The 14,982-nt window shown below is 38.5% G+C and overlaps 1 protein-coding gene across 5 annotated transcripts in view; it reads right to left on the bottom strand.

Annotated features, from left to right (window-relative positions):
* UIMC1 (ubiquitin interaction motif containing 1) overlaps window positions 1–14,982 on the bottom strand; it is a 158,255-nt gene that overhangs the window by 40,832 nt on the left and 102,441 nt on the right. For 4 of the 5 annotated variants that reach the window (XM_042448381.1, XM_042448384.1, XM_042448380.1 and 1 more), the window contains one exon: window positions 5,659–5,821. In XM_042448381.1, coding sequence (XP_042304315.1) covers window positions 5,659–5,821 — 163 coding nt within the window. Of the gene's footprint in view, window positions 1–1,252; window positions 3,061–5,658; window positions 5,822–14,982 lie in introns of those variants that run through there. The other variant, XM_042448385.1, reaches the window with a different exon arrangement.

Raw genomic sequence — 14,982 nt, 5'->3', positions numbered from 1 at the left:
TTATTATTATTATTATTATTATCCTTTATTTATTTATTTATATCAGTGTTGCCAGTTTAAGTCCACTTCTGCAGATGCATTTGGATTTAATGATAACAATAGTGGTGATGATGAGGATAGAGAGATAGGTCTTGTAGCACATTTGAGACTCACTGAAAGAAAAGTTGGCAGCTTTCCTAGACTTAAGCGTACTTCCTCAGATGCATGGGAATTGTAGTTCATTGTGGCACCAGAGCTCTTTCTCACAAAACTACAATTCCCAGGGTTCCCTAGCATTGAGCCAGGGCAGCTAAAGCGGCCTCAAACTGGAGTATTTCTGCAGTATGGATTGGACCTTGAGCATTTTTAATAACCAAGGTCCAAAACACACTGCAGAAATAATCTAGTTTGTGACCACTTCAAATCTCCTGTCTTAGTGCTAGGGAATCCTGGGAATTGTAGTTTGTTGTGGCACCAGAGCTCTTTCTGACAGAGAAGGCTCAATGTCTCACAAAACTACACTTCCCAGGGTTCCCTAGCACTGAGCCAGGGCAGCTAAAGTGGTCTTGAACTGGATTATTTCTGCAGTGTGTCTTGGATCCAATTTAGGCTGCATCTTCATTCCAGAGACAATCCAGTTTCATACCATTTTAACTGCCATGGCCCAGTGCTATGAAATCCTGAGAATTGTAGTTTGTTGTCACACCAAAGTTTGCTGAGATGTCTCAGAAAACTAGAATTCCCAGGATTCCATAGCACTGAGCCAGGGCAGTTAAAGGGGTGTCAAACTGGATTATTTCTGCAGTGCAGTTGCAGCCTAACACATTTCTATTTGGCACAAAGCTTCCTGGGCTTTGATTCCAATAAGAGCCACTTGAACTGCCACGGCTCCATCCATACAGAATCCCTGGAATTTGTAGTTTGGAGCAGCACCCCGCATTCTTTGGGCAGAGAAGGCAAAAGACCTTATAAAACTACAAATCCTAGGATTCCAATAGGATGGAGCAGCAGCTCTTAAAGTGGTGTCAAACTGCATTAATTCTAAAGTGTAGATGCACCAAGAGGAAGGGCGGGAGGAGTTGTCGGGGCGGGTGAAATAATGTTGTGTATGCTGTTATTTCAAACATGGAACACACTCCTTCCTCAGAGTGTAGTGGAGTCTGCCTCCTCTTCTCCTTTTCTTCTTTCTCCTCCCCCCTCTTTCTCCTCTGTTGCTGCTGCTGCTGCTGCTGTTGTGTGCCTTCAGCTCCTTTCTGACTTATCAAGGAAGAGAGGGGTGGTCTTATACAGTGAATATATCCCAAATACTCTATTTTAAGTTGTAAATTTGGGGGTCGTCTTATACGCCCAGTCGTCTTATATGCCGGAATATACGGTACATCCATATTCAGGTATTCTTTTGAACATTCAATTAAGTTCCCAAAAGCAGGAATAATATTTTCATATAAGTTTTCGTTATATTGTTCTTTTAGGCCTCTTATTTTTATACACATCTTTCTTTCTTTGATCTTTCTCATTCTGCTAAGTTCATTTTCTTGATCTTGCACTTGTGTAAGGTTTCTTATCACTTTTTTCACCTCTGTTGCTGTTTTCCAAATCTCCAATTTTCTTATTTAAATCTTTGACTTCATCTGATATTCCGTTCATTATTTCTTTCAATTCCTCCATTTCTTCTTTAAAATCTTGTCTTATCTCATTCCTTTAATCTTTTATTTCTTGAATTATATTTATTTCTATTTTTGAATGGCTTCTAGAATTTTCAAATTCAGGTCAGACATTTTCAGTTCAATGGAAGGTTTTCTCATTATCATTTGTTTCTGTTCTGATAACTGTAAAATTTTCCTTTTTTTTCTCTTGTTGTTATTAACATTTTGTCCACTTCTTAATTGTTTTAACCAATTAATCTAATTTATTCCAATTGATTAAATAATAACAATATAACTAAATTACTATACATTTCTTTAGAGAAAATCAATTTTTCAGATTACACCAGTCAAGTTACCTCCCAAGCGAATTTACCAAAAAGTGATTAATCCCCTTCTATTTCACTGATCTGTATTAAATTCCTATACAGTTATTCCTATACAATAAAATTTATTATTTTCCTATACGGTGAACCCTTTCTTTACGTGGAGGATACGTTCCCGACCCCCCTCCCATGTAAAAGAAAATATGCGTAAGCTCAAGCCCCAATGGAAATAATGGGGCTCATGTCTGCCCCGTGCCGCGGCTATGTGGTGCCGTCCGCGGGCCACGGTCACACCCCCCATTACTTCTTCTGGGGTGCGTGAGGCTTTTTTTCTGGCACAGCTTCCAGCATATGCTGGAAGCCGCATATGACGCGGGCACACTGTATATAATTTTGTATCAGGATTTAAGCCAAAATCTAAATATTTAAATCTATATCAAAGTCCAAACCAGATTCAATTTATTTTATTTCAATATATACTAATTAGCTCATATGATCCAGTCTACTCAATTCTGTTCACTCGACTTTATCTTGTTGTAGTGTGGCCAAGTAGTCAATAAGTGTTGCTGTTTCTCTAGTCCCAAACCTTCTTTCCCATTTACCTTTACCTCTCGTTAAATGTTGTCACTTTACTTCCGCTAAGATCACTTTTTTATGTTCGCTTGTTCAATTACCTTGAAAACACTGACTTCAAATGTACTTTGTTCGATATGTATTATGTCCCCTTTATTATTTTTTCCCTTCTTCTCCGTCACCGTCTGCTTCTCGTCCTCGTCCGCTATCCTCCTCTCCCTCTCCATTACCATCTGCTTTGTCCACTGTTCTCCTCTCCGTCACCGTCTGCTTCTCATCCATGTCTGCTATCCCCCTCTCCCTCTCCGTCTCTGCCTGCTTCGCATCCTCGTCATCCTCTCCTTCTGCATCACCACCTGCTTCTCATCCTAGTCTGCTGTCTTTCTCTCCTTCTCTGTCACCGTCTGCTTCTCATCTTCATCCGCTGTCTTCTTCTCCTCCTCTCCTTCTCCATCACCATCTGCTTCTCGACCTCTGTTCTCTTTCCTCTCTATCACCATCAGGTTCTCCTCTCCTTCCTCATCTCTGTCTGCTTCTTGCTGTCAATATTTGCTTATTTATTTCATAACCTTTTAAATCACTACTTTTCTACCCCTTCAAAGTTTTTCTCACCCTCCAATGGAGTATTTGGGGTTGAGGACCTGTTTTACATCCCAACTTTTTTGACTACATATCAGTCTTCTTTCCCCATCCCCTTTCTTTAAAAAAAGGGGGGGGGGATTTTTCGGCAGAGTTATGCTGGAGTAATTCAACCCCAGTTCACGGCCACAGTTCACCCTTGTTCTCTCAGGGACCTCCATTCCAATCTCCCTGGAGATTGTTCTTGGGGATCGTTCTGAGAATCAAAATTAATTTCTATCTTGAGGACCCCGTGGGCCCATCCGAGTCCCTTTTATCGAGAGGACCTTTTTAGCCAGTTTGGTGTCTAAATTAGTATGCTTTGCTGGCTATAAGCTCCATGAACGGTCGCTTACCACCCACTTCTGTAGTTTGTGACCATCACTCCGCCATCTTCCCGGAACTGTTTCTCTTACAAAACCTCCCTATTATTTTAAGTGATTCAATATTTAGTGAATGGAAAAAAGACCTGACAAAATTCATATGGGCTGGGGAAAAACCAAGGATCAAATGAACATTATTAATGGATACCAGAGAAAGAGGACTGTCAATGTCAGATTTAAAGCTATATTATCATGCCTGCTATATAGATTGGTTAAAAGACTGGATACATCTAGAGAATGAAAAATTATTGGATTTGGCGGGATTTAATGTGAGATACGGCCGGCATGCCTATCTCTGGTATGGAAAGCTAGAACAAAATAAAGACTTCAACAATCATATAATAAGAAGAGCACTATGGAGGATTTGGAAGAAATACAAAGAAAAAATATACTGGCAAATTCCTGATTGGTCATCCCCACATGAGGCCTTTATGAGAAAAGAAAAATTAATGGTAAAAAGATGGTTAAAATATAAAGGAATTCTAAAAAAGAAAATGAGAAATTAGGTATGAAAAGTCGTAAAGAATTAAATAAGAAGGGAATAAATTTGCAGTGGTTTCCATATTGACAATTGGTGGAAAGATTCAGAATGGACATTAAACAATACAGAATAACAAGTGAAAAAACAGAAATGGATGAAATACTTAATGATAATAAAAGAGGAAACATATCAAGAACATATAAGATGTGTTTAAAATTAGAATTAGAGAAAGAAACAATAAAATCATGTATGGTTGAATGGGCTAAAAATATAGGACACAGTATTCAATTAACAATGGGAAAGAGCCTGGGGCAATTATTTGAATTTCACTTAATGTATGGATATAAAGAAAAATCTTATAAAAATGATACACAGATTATATCTAACCTCATCTAGAATTGAAAAAAATCTACAAAAATAGAGAACGTACATGTAGGAAATGTCAAAATCAAATTGATTCCTTTTATCACATGTGGTGAACTTGCCCAAAAGTTAAGAGATATTGGAATGAAATATATAAAAGCAAGAAATCTATCAAATTAAAATTAAATGAGAACCAGATACATGCTTATTAAATATGATAGACGATAAGGAGGGAAGAAGAAATTTAAAATGGCAACGATATTTGATAACAACGGCAAGAATGAGTTTAGCAAAACACTGGAAAGAATCTGAAGCTCCAAACATTGATGAATGGTTACTTAAGGCATTAGACACAATAGAAATGGACAAAGTAACAACATCGTTGAAGGATGAATCAATTAGAGAAGAACAAATATGGGATCCTTTATTAAAATATTGTAAAAAGAGATGGTCAAATAATTGAAGATAAGAACTGAAAATAGAAAGATTAAATTGGATAATGTTCTTTGGCTTATGTAAAAAGTAGATGAAAATTATTATAGAAAAGAGAAATAAAACAGAAATGTGCATAGCCTAACATGAGTAAACAAAATATGTATATAAAGTAGTGAGAAGGGGACGGAAATAGAAATGAAAAGAAGAAATGCTGTTAAAAAATCCTCAATAACATGAATCAAATAAGGAGATGGGATGGGAGGGAGGGAAGCAAGAAAGGAGAAAATAAATATTGTAAGAATTCAAGATGGAATATGTTTTTAATTGTACATATAAATTAAGATTATTTCTTTAAAAAATGCCACAACATAACATACACAATTTCTCAAGATGCAGGCTAATAGCATGACATCCTAAGGAAAGGCATCATATTGAATAACACACTGGATCCGTCAACTCTGTATTTTTAAAAATTAAAACTCTTAAGCTTTTAACAATTTGGTCTCCATACAATTGGACTCCATACTGACATTATTGTTGTAGTATGCCTTGAAGTAGTTTTTGACTTATGGTGACTCTATCACATGGCTTTCTGGTAAAAAAAATTTCAGAGGGATTTTGTCATTGCCCTTCTCTGAGGCTGAGAGGGTATGACTTGCCCAAGGTCACCCAGTGGGTTTCCATGGCTGAGTGGGGATTCAGACTCTGGTCTCCTGGAGCCCTAGTCCAGCACTCAATCCACTACCCACACTACCTATTTCTCCATATAGATTGCAACTGAAAAGACCAACACAAAGGCAGCTTCAACTGAGTTAACCACCACAGACAAGCAGCAGATGAGAACAGGTGTAACAAACCTGGAGCATCTTCAGTTGTATCTTCTCCTGTGCCATTACAATACATGGCATGTAGCTCAATTTCTGAAATGGGGAATCTGCGATCACACAAAGGACAGGGCGTGGGGTCTTCAGCTGGAGGGCTCTGGGCAGACATGTTCTCTGCAACTTCTTCTGCATCTGCCTGAGAAAGGGGTTAAGAGATCAGTCAAGTGGTTTTCTTGAAGCCTTAATTCTTCAAGTTCCATTCAGCTTCCTTGGCCTCCTGCAGTTTCTGACCCTCCCTAAGCTCTACACTTCCAGCATCAGTTTTTATTCTCTCTGAACAGCCAAGGAACCCTGCTTGCTTGGATGAGTAAATGCTACAGTACTAATATCTAAGGCTTACTTCAAAGACTCCCTGCTTTCCCAAATCGCCATGATGCTCCCTTGGAGATCCATGTGTTCTATTTAAAGCATAGATCACATGCAACATCATTGTGATTCTCCTGGGAAAATGTAAAACCACCTTAAATTGAGAAAGCAAGAGGAGCAAAAAACCCAAAAACAACTAACAGAAAATTCACACACTATATACCCAGATTTTTATCCTGAGGTGGTAGCACTGCCTTTGGAGTGTGCTGCCTTATGAGATAAAAGGATGCTGCCCTCATCCTCATGGCTGACTTGAGTCAATGGGAAGGGTTAACTTTGTTAAATCATGGACTTCACAGTAGCATGTTATGGGCATATATGCATGCATGGTAATGTTGTACCTGAATTTGGATATATCCTTTGAGCAGATATTGAATGATATCAGTGTTTCTAAATAGAAAGGCTGAGGTATCAGATTGAGACAACTGTTGCAACAGAATAAGTATTACAAGCATTTTCAGCAAGTCTTTTTATCATAGTTCTATGGTGATTCCTTGTAGACAAGACACTGGGTGTTATGCAATATTTGCTTGCAGATTTCCTTTCTGGCCTTCCAGCTGGTCTCTGTATATATGGATACTGAAATGTAGCCAATCTGCTTTATTCAGAAAGTCAAGGTATATTTGCAGGTAGATCTCCCCCCCCCCCCAAAAAAAAAAACCGGTATGATTTTCTTTCTAAGAAAGCAGTATCACAAGCACAACTGTTTGAAATTGAGATTTGCTAGATACTGTGAAAAATCAGGCTCATTTTGCCCACTGATGGAGGGTACAAGAAATAAACTCTGATAACTAAGAATGATACCCTAACATTGAATTGTAAGTTTACATGTGTTCTCTTTCTTTTCTTATAGTGTATGTTTTGTTATCATTTCTCAGAAAAAATCTCTCCATGTTTTGCCTTTAGAAAATGTTCTAGTCGTTAAGCAATATTACTTCCTGGTTTGGTTTTGTGTGCCTTCAAGTCGCACTCTCTCTCAGAAGGACTGACAGCATCAACATTCCATAATTCAAGTATCAACTGTCATTCTCAACTGTCACTGAGGGAGAGTGAGACAGTTGGTCCCTCAGAGAGAGGGTGTCAGTTATGACAGTTGGTGTTAGAGTAACTGCCTCTCTGTTTTGTTGTTATGGTTGTTTGGTTGGCAAAGTAACTTATTTATTAAAGCCCTCGTGTAGAGTGAAGGCTTGAAGTGCTCTTGTCATTATTTTTCAAGCCAGGAGCTTAAGGCCATTTGCAGTGGTGAAGGAATATTTTCCTTCTTGGCCTGAATACCTTTGCAGACATCTCTTCAGATTCCTTCTCCCTGGTGTCCTGTCGATGTGGTTCAACTCTGTAGGTGGTCGTTGTGGACACAGCGTGTCTTTCCATGCTCTAACAACCCAACCCTATCTCTCCCTTCTATCTGATTCCAAGGAAGCTGTCTCTGTACTGAACCAATGTCTGTAGTCAGTAAAGGACTGGATGAGGGCAAACAAATTGAATCTTAATCCAGACAAGACAGAGGTGCTCCTGGTCAGTCATAAGGCAGATCAAGCAATAGGGACATTGTCTGTGCTGGATGGTGTTACACTCCCCCTGAAATCTCAGGCTCACAGCTTGGGTGTGCTCCTGGACTCCACTCTGAGCCTGGATGTCGAGGTTTCAGTAGTAACCAAGAGTGCATTTGCACAGTTAAAATGTGTGTGCCAGCTGTGTCCATTTCATGAGATGTTAGATGTGGCTACAGCGACACATGCCTTGATTACATCCTGTTTGTACTACTGCAATGCACTCTACGTGGGGCAGCCTTTGGAAACTGCTCGGAATCTTCAGCGTGTGCGAAATGCCGTTGCCAGAATGCTGGTTATAGGGACCACATAACTCCCTTGCTGAAACAGCTTTACTGGCTACCAGTTCGTTTCTGGGCACAATTCAAAGTGCTGGTTATGACTTATAAAGCCCTACACAGCTTAGGTCCAGATTATTTGAAAGACTGTATCTTCCCATACAAACTTGCTAGAGCCGTATGATCTTCCAGGGAAGGCCTTCTCTCGGTCCCTCCACCATCACAGGCTCGCCTGGTGAGGACATGAGAGAGTGCCTTTTCAGTGGCTGCTCCTGCCCTCTAGAATGCCCTTCTACAAGAAGCAAGACTGGCCCCTCTAAATTTAATAATTGTTCATCTTTTAAATCAATCCAATTAATAATCCATTCCAGACAGCATGCATGAAAGTATAATTTCAAATTTGGCATTCCTAATCCCCCTCTTTCTTTGTCATCCATTAATGTTGTCCGTTTAATCCTTGCCTTCCTTCTAGCCCACACGAATCTCTTTAAATCCCTTTCCCATGTTATAAAGATTCCATCATTGTAAATTATTGGCAAATTTTGAAATAAAAATAAGATTTTGGGTAGGATGGACATCTTAATTAATGCTATTTTCCCTAATAATGATAGTTGCAATTTATCCCATTTTTCCAATTTTTTCTTTATTTCCTGCCAACCCTTTTTATAATTGTTATCAAATAAATCACTATTTTTCTTAGTAATGTAGATTCCCAAATATTTCACTTTTTTTTGTATCCTAATTCCTATTTTCCCCTGAAGTGTTTCTTGTTTCTTTTTTGTCATATTGCACGTAATTATAGCCGATTTTTCTTTATTTATTTTTAATCCCGCCTGATCTCCAAATTCATTTAATATTTTTAGAACTTTAGGTGTATTTCCTATAGGGTCCTCTACCACCAGTACCACATCATCTGCGTACGCCCTTACTCTTATCTCCCTACCTTTAATTTTCGTTCCCCGTATTGATTTTTCTTCTCTAATTTTATTACAGAGTATCTCCAAACATGTTATGAATAGTAAAGGTGATAATGGGCATCCCTGTCTTGTTCCTTTATTTATTATACATTCTTTTGTTCTAATTCCATTAACTATAATTCGGGCCTTGTTCCTTATATAATTCTTCTATCCATTTTGTAATGTTATCTCCTAAATCTAGTTTTTTTTAATACTTTTAACATAAAATCCCAATCCAAATTATCAAAACCTTTATCTGCGTCTAGAAATAACAGTGCTACTTCTTTGCTTGGGTTTTTGTCATAATATTCAATTAGATCAATTATTATTCTTGTATTTTGTTTAATTTGTCAACCTGGTAAAAATCACACTGGTCTTCTTTTATCCAATCTTTTAAAATTATTTTGATTCTTTCAGCTAGAATGGTCGTAAATATTTTATAATCCGTGTTCAATAGCGAAATAGGCTTATAATTTGGTGGGCAATCCAATTCTTTTCCTTCCTTAGGTATTAAAGTTATATTCGCCTCTTTCCATGATTTGGGAATACCTTCTGTTAATATATTATTAAACACTTTTTCAAGGGGTTCTAATAATTCACTTTCAAAGATTTTGTAGAAATATAATGTATATCCATCAGGACCAGGAGCTTTACCTGCTTTACCTTTCCTCCCTTTCCTGATTGCTTCTCTTATTTCATCCTTCGTGATTGTTTGATTCAATTTCTCTTTGATTTCTTTTTCCATGTTGATTCTTTCTATTTTCCCTATATATTCTTCTAAATTTTCCTGTTTTCTTTTGCTCCTATCTTGTTTCCTATATAAATTTTGGTAGTATCTATAAAATATTTCCCTGATTTTAAATTGTTCGTTCTTACCCTTTTGATTTTCACTTAATGCTATGATTGTCTTTCTTCTCTCATTTTTTAAACTTATATGCTAAAATTTCCCTGCCTTATTTCCATATTCAAACTGTCTTTGTTTTGTAATTTCATTTTTTTAACAATTTCATCTGTCATTTTTATATTAAGTCGATTGTTCAAAACTCTTATCTCTCTATCTATTTTATTATTCTTCGGGTCCTCTTTTTTTTTTTTTGCTTTCTTATTTTTTCTGAAATTATTTTTATCTCATTTTATTCCTTTTTCTTTTTTTTCCATTTTTTCTTTATCACAATGGCCCCTTATTGCTGCCTTAGCTTCATCCCAAACAATTTTCATATTAGTGTCTTTTTCAAATTTCCTAAAAATAAAATTTTATTTGTTCCCTAATTTCTTTTTCTGTCTTTTTCTTTTAATAACGATTCATTAACTCTCCATCTAAATCACTTTTTTCTCAATAACTCCAAGTAGAGTTGGTTATGATCCGAATTTTTATTTACTTTTATCTTTGTTTCTTTAATATTCCCTACCAATTCTCATGAGATGATGAACATATCTATCCTCGATGCAGACCTATGTGGGTTTGAGTAGAAAGTATAATCTTTTGTTTTCCCATTTTTATATCTCCATACATACAATAATGAAAAAGTTTCTACCATTTCAAAAAAAGTTTCAGGCAATTACCCCTGTTTTTCCATTATTTTTTTGTTGATAATCTATCTAATTGCGGGTCTATCACCCCGTTCCAGTCCCCCATCAGAATATACGTTTCATAATTTAACTCTTTTATTTCTTTAGACAATTTCTTATAAAATTTAGCCTTTTTTCCGTTGGGCCGTATATTTCTACAACCAATGTCTTTTCCCCATCTATAACCACTTCTATCCCAATATATCTTCCCTCACTATCATTCATCTTTTCTAATACAGATGATTTATTTTTTATGTATATTGCTACACCATTCTTTTTTTTCATGTCTGATGAGATAACTGCTTCACCTAACTTCGGATTTTTCAGATATTTCACATCTTTCTTTTTGATTCTAGTTTCTTGTATACTACAAATGTCCCATCTCTGTTTCTCTAATTCATGGAAAATTCTCTTCTGCTTATATCCAGAGTTCATTCCTTTCACATTCCATGAAAGGAATTTCATCTTTTTCTATATTTGTGTTCTCTTTGTTTTTCTCACTTTCCTCTTTTTCCCAGTCTTTCTTTTCTACTATCACAGTCTCAGGATTTTCTCTCAAAATTCTTGCTTCCTCATCCCACTCCAGATCTATTCCTCCAACTGCTCCCAACAAATTTCTTTCTTCTTCCACTTCCGTTTCTTCTTCAGGGTCTCTCAATCCTTCTTCCTTATCTTCGTGGGTTTTCATTTCATCTTCATCTTGTTCTTTTCTTTTTTCTTCTTGTTCTTTCTCTTTCATCAATTGCATCTCTTTAACATCCTTATTCCTCATTCTCCTTAAACCAGCTATTGTAGAAGATCTTAGCCTTCTCCAGAGTGTCAATTTTATAAAATCTTTGTCCCCATGTAAACGATACCCCTCTAATGGTTCCCATTTGTACCTTACATTTATGATTTGTAACATCCTTGTCAGTGTGGCGTAATCCCTTCTCTTAAGTAATATCTCACCCGGGACATCTTTAAAGATTTTTATCTCCACCCCGTTTATTGTAATATTTTTTACATAGCTTTCCTGTATGATTCTGTCTTTGATTCTCTCCCTGGTGAAGTACACAGCTATGTCCCTTGGTAGATCTCGGTTCTTTGCCGCTGCAGAATTAATTCTAAAGATCTTATCGATGTCCAGGTCTAAATATTCTGGTGTACAGTTGACCAATTTTGCCAAAACCGGTACAATTTTATCATAAAGGTCTTCATTTATACATTTTCTTCGGTCTTTTAAGTCCCTCATTCTATTCAAATCTTTCTCATGTGCTTGTGACAGTACTAGTTCCTGTGTCACTCTTTCAAGTTCCTCCGTTTTAACCTCCAACTTACTCGTCTTCTTTTTTACTTCTTTCACGTCCTCTGAAAGTCCTTTCATTGCTTCTTTCAACTCCTCCATATCTCTTTTAAAATCTTGCCTTAATTCCTCTCTCAAGTCTTTAATCTCTTGACGTATATTTAATTCAATTTTTTGTATGGCTTCCAATATTTTCAAATTTCAGTCCATTGATTTCAATTCTATAGAGGGTCTTCTCGTCTGACTTTGTTTTATTTCTGCTTGTTGCACCATTTTCCTTTCTTTCTCCTTCTCACTTGCTCTTGTTACTATTGTTCTTTCTATTTTTTCCATTTTGACAGTCGTTGTTATATGTCCTCCTGACCACAGGCGTCGCTCTTTTATCTGTTGTTTCTTCAGTTCTGTTCTCCTTTGCAGTCATTTTTGTGTGTCCTCCTGACCACAGGTGTCGCTCTTTTATCTGTTGTTTCTTCAATTCTGCTCTCCTTTGCAGTCGTTGTTGTGTGTCCTCCTGACCACAGGCGTCGCTCTTTTATCTGTTGTTTCTTCAATTCTGTTCTCCTTTGCAATATCCCTCCCAACCACTCGGCGTCACTCTGCTCTTCCGGCTTTCCCTAATCTTAACCTCCTCTATTTCTCTGGCTTCCTCTCTTTGGCCTGTTACAGACTGCCAAAATAAAGCTGCTTAGGGTCTCTTTGGAGGTATGCTGTTTAAATGATGCATGCACCCTAAGAATCTGGAAGCTGCACCAAAGCTGCACTCCAGTGCTTAGGAATGCAGTGTGGCTTCGGTGCAACCTCCGGACTCTTAGGACCCATGCTTCATTTAAATAGCATACCTCCAAAGAGACCCAAAGCAGCTTTATTTTGGCAGTCTGTAACAGGCCTTTGTTATCTATCTTGCTATGCGACTTCCCTTTTGGTCACTTCCTGCCCTTACACGTGGTTCCCGACCTTGAAAACACAGAGCCCACAAAAACCCATTTCCCCACAGCCAATTTCAATTGTTTTTAACAAGTCCAGAGTCTCTTATTTCTCTGTATCCTCTCTCAATCTATATAGTTCTTCACCTGTCGTCTTCTTCTTGTCCTCGTCTGCCACCGTCTGCTTCTCGTCCTTGTCCGCCTCCATCTGCTTCTCATCCTCGTACAGTGTTCTCTATTTCTTGTTCTTGTCCGGCGTCTTTAACCACTCCTCCTCAAATCAGTGTCAACTTTCTCCTCTCCTTGGGTATCTCTACTTCTTCATCTATTTCCCAGACCTCCTAACTATATCTCGCTTCTGCTTTTCTCAGCTTTCTCCTCCCTTTCTTGCACCTGCCGTTGTTAGTTTGTCCTCCAAAAAGAAATTCTTTGTTCCAGCCGGGCACTTTCCGTCCGTTCTGTAAGCATTCGTTAATGAATCCCAGGTATTAAAGCTTACAAACTTAGCTCTGCACGGAACTCCTCTTCTGTCAAATGAATTTTATAGAGCCCTCTGATAAAGGCTTTTTGTTGAGGATCTGTCTCTGGGAAGCAGCAGCTTTTTCAAGAGACTCTTATGTCTTCCTCCCTTTAAAAGTCCGGCACGGCAAGGCTTGGCTTTACCCGTTTGCGGTTGCGGTCTGCCCTTGTCCTCCAGTTACAGTGCCCAGATCTTCCGATCCTAGGATCCGATCTGGGCAACAATCCCTGTCTTCAGGATCCCGTGAGCCCACCTGCATCCCCCTTAATGAGGGGATCGATTTAACCCCACTAATACTACCACAAACGGCACAGCTTCTCACCCGCTACTGAGAGTTGCTGTTAACGCTCCGCCATCTTTACCGGAAGTCTGTTCAGTCAGTATTTTAATGTTTAGTCATGGGATGGGATTGGCATTGTAATTTTAATGTTTGTAATTTTATATTGTTTTTAGCTGATGCTTTAATTGTTTTATTGCAATAAGTTTTTAGAATTGTTATTGTGAGCCACCTTGGGTCCCTTCTGGGAAAAAGGCGGGATAGAAATAAAATAAAATAAAATAAAAATTCTCCGTCAGAGAGCTCTGGTTCCACAATAAACTACAAATCTCAGGATTCCCTAGCACTGAGCCAGGGCAGTTAAAGCAGTCTCAAACTGGATTATTTCTGTAGTGTGTTTTGCACCTTGGAGTAAAAGACTAGAATATATTACTGGTCAGCAGTGTTTAGCACTTGGATAGTAAACTGCCAATGAATACCAGATGCTGCAGGCTATATTTCAGAGGAAGAAACTGGCAAAACAACCTCTGACTATTCCCTGCCTTAAAAAAAACCACATGAAATTCATGGGGTCACCATAAGTCAGCAGACAAGTTGAAGTTGTTGCTGTTGTTTTGCTGTTGTTGCTGCTGTTAGCATTGTTGTTAACTGCCCTCAAGTCGACTTCAATTCACTGCGACCCTGAGGATTAGACATCTCCAAGCCGCCCCCCCCCCCGTGCTCAACCTCTCTGCTGAAGTTGTGCAGGCCCAGGCCTCTGTCCTCCCTGATCAAGTCTAACCATCTGGTATGCGGTCTTCCTCAGTGGTGTCACTGGGATTGGCATCACATGGTGCAGTCACAGGTGTTTATCAGACGAGCTCTTAAAGAGGTACTATTCCAGTGTGACTCCTCTAGCTGCCTCCTGTTGCATGCTGGGATTGGCAGTTTTAAGAGGGGTATTTAGAATTCTCAGGAAGAGAAGTTCAGCTCCTTAAAACTGCCAATCCCAGCATGCAACAGGAGGCTGCTAGAGGAGTCACACTGGAATAGTACCTCTTTAAGAGCATAGTGTGATAAACATCACAGTGTCAGGCAGGTATCAGGGCAATCCAGAAATGAAGGGTCTTTAGGAAAAGCCGAGGTCAAACAGGATGAAGCAGCCCAAAGGTAGCCATGGTCAAATAACAGAGTCATGAAACAAAGCCACTTACAAATACAAAGGCAGGCTTGATAATAGGAACAAGGTATCACCTGGTATCTTGAGGTCAGTAGCATAGGAAGTCAATCAGGAAATAGGAGCTGGGTTGCACAAGGCTAAGAACCTGTATTATTCTATCAGCTAGCTGACCTTAGCTGGAAGCTCAGGTCAAGATCTGATGGGAGTGGTTATGCTAGTGTAACTGCTGGTTTGACTTACATACTTTATGCTTACACAGAATATGTCAGCAGGAGAAGACTGTTGACTCAATGCTTCCTCTTTCCCAAATGCCTGGTAGGGGATGGGGGTCTGTGAAGCCAAGAAACTGTGGGAGATCTGCTTTGGACAACTGCCTGTGTCAGAACAGAGGCAATATGAAAGTAGTAGTCTTCTCCT

Source organism: Sceloporus undulatus, chromosome 2 (assembly GCF_019175285.1).
Source record: "Sceloporus undulatus isolate JIND9_A2432 ecotype Alabama chromosome 2, SceUnd_v1.1, whole genome shotgun sequence".
Lineage (NCBI taxonomy): Eukaryota > Metazoa > Chordata > Lepidosauria > Squamata > Phrynosomatidae > Sceloporus > Sceloporus undulatus.
Note: the sequence above shows the minus strand (reverse complement) of the source record. Positions and strands in the feature narration are given on the sequence as shown.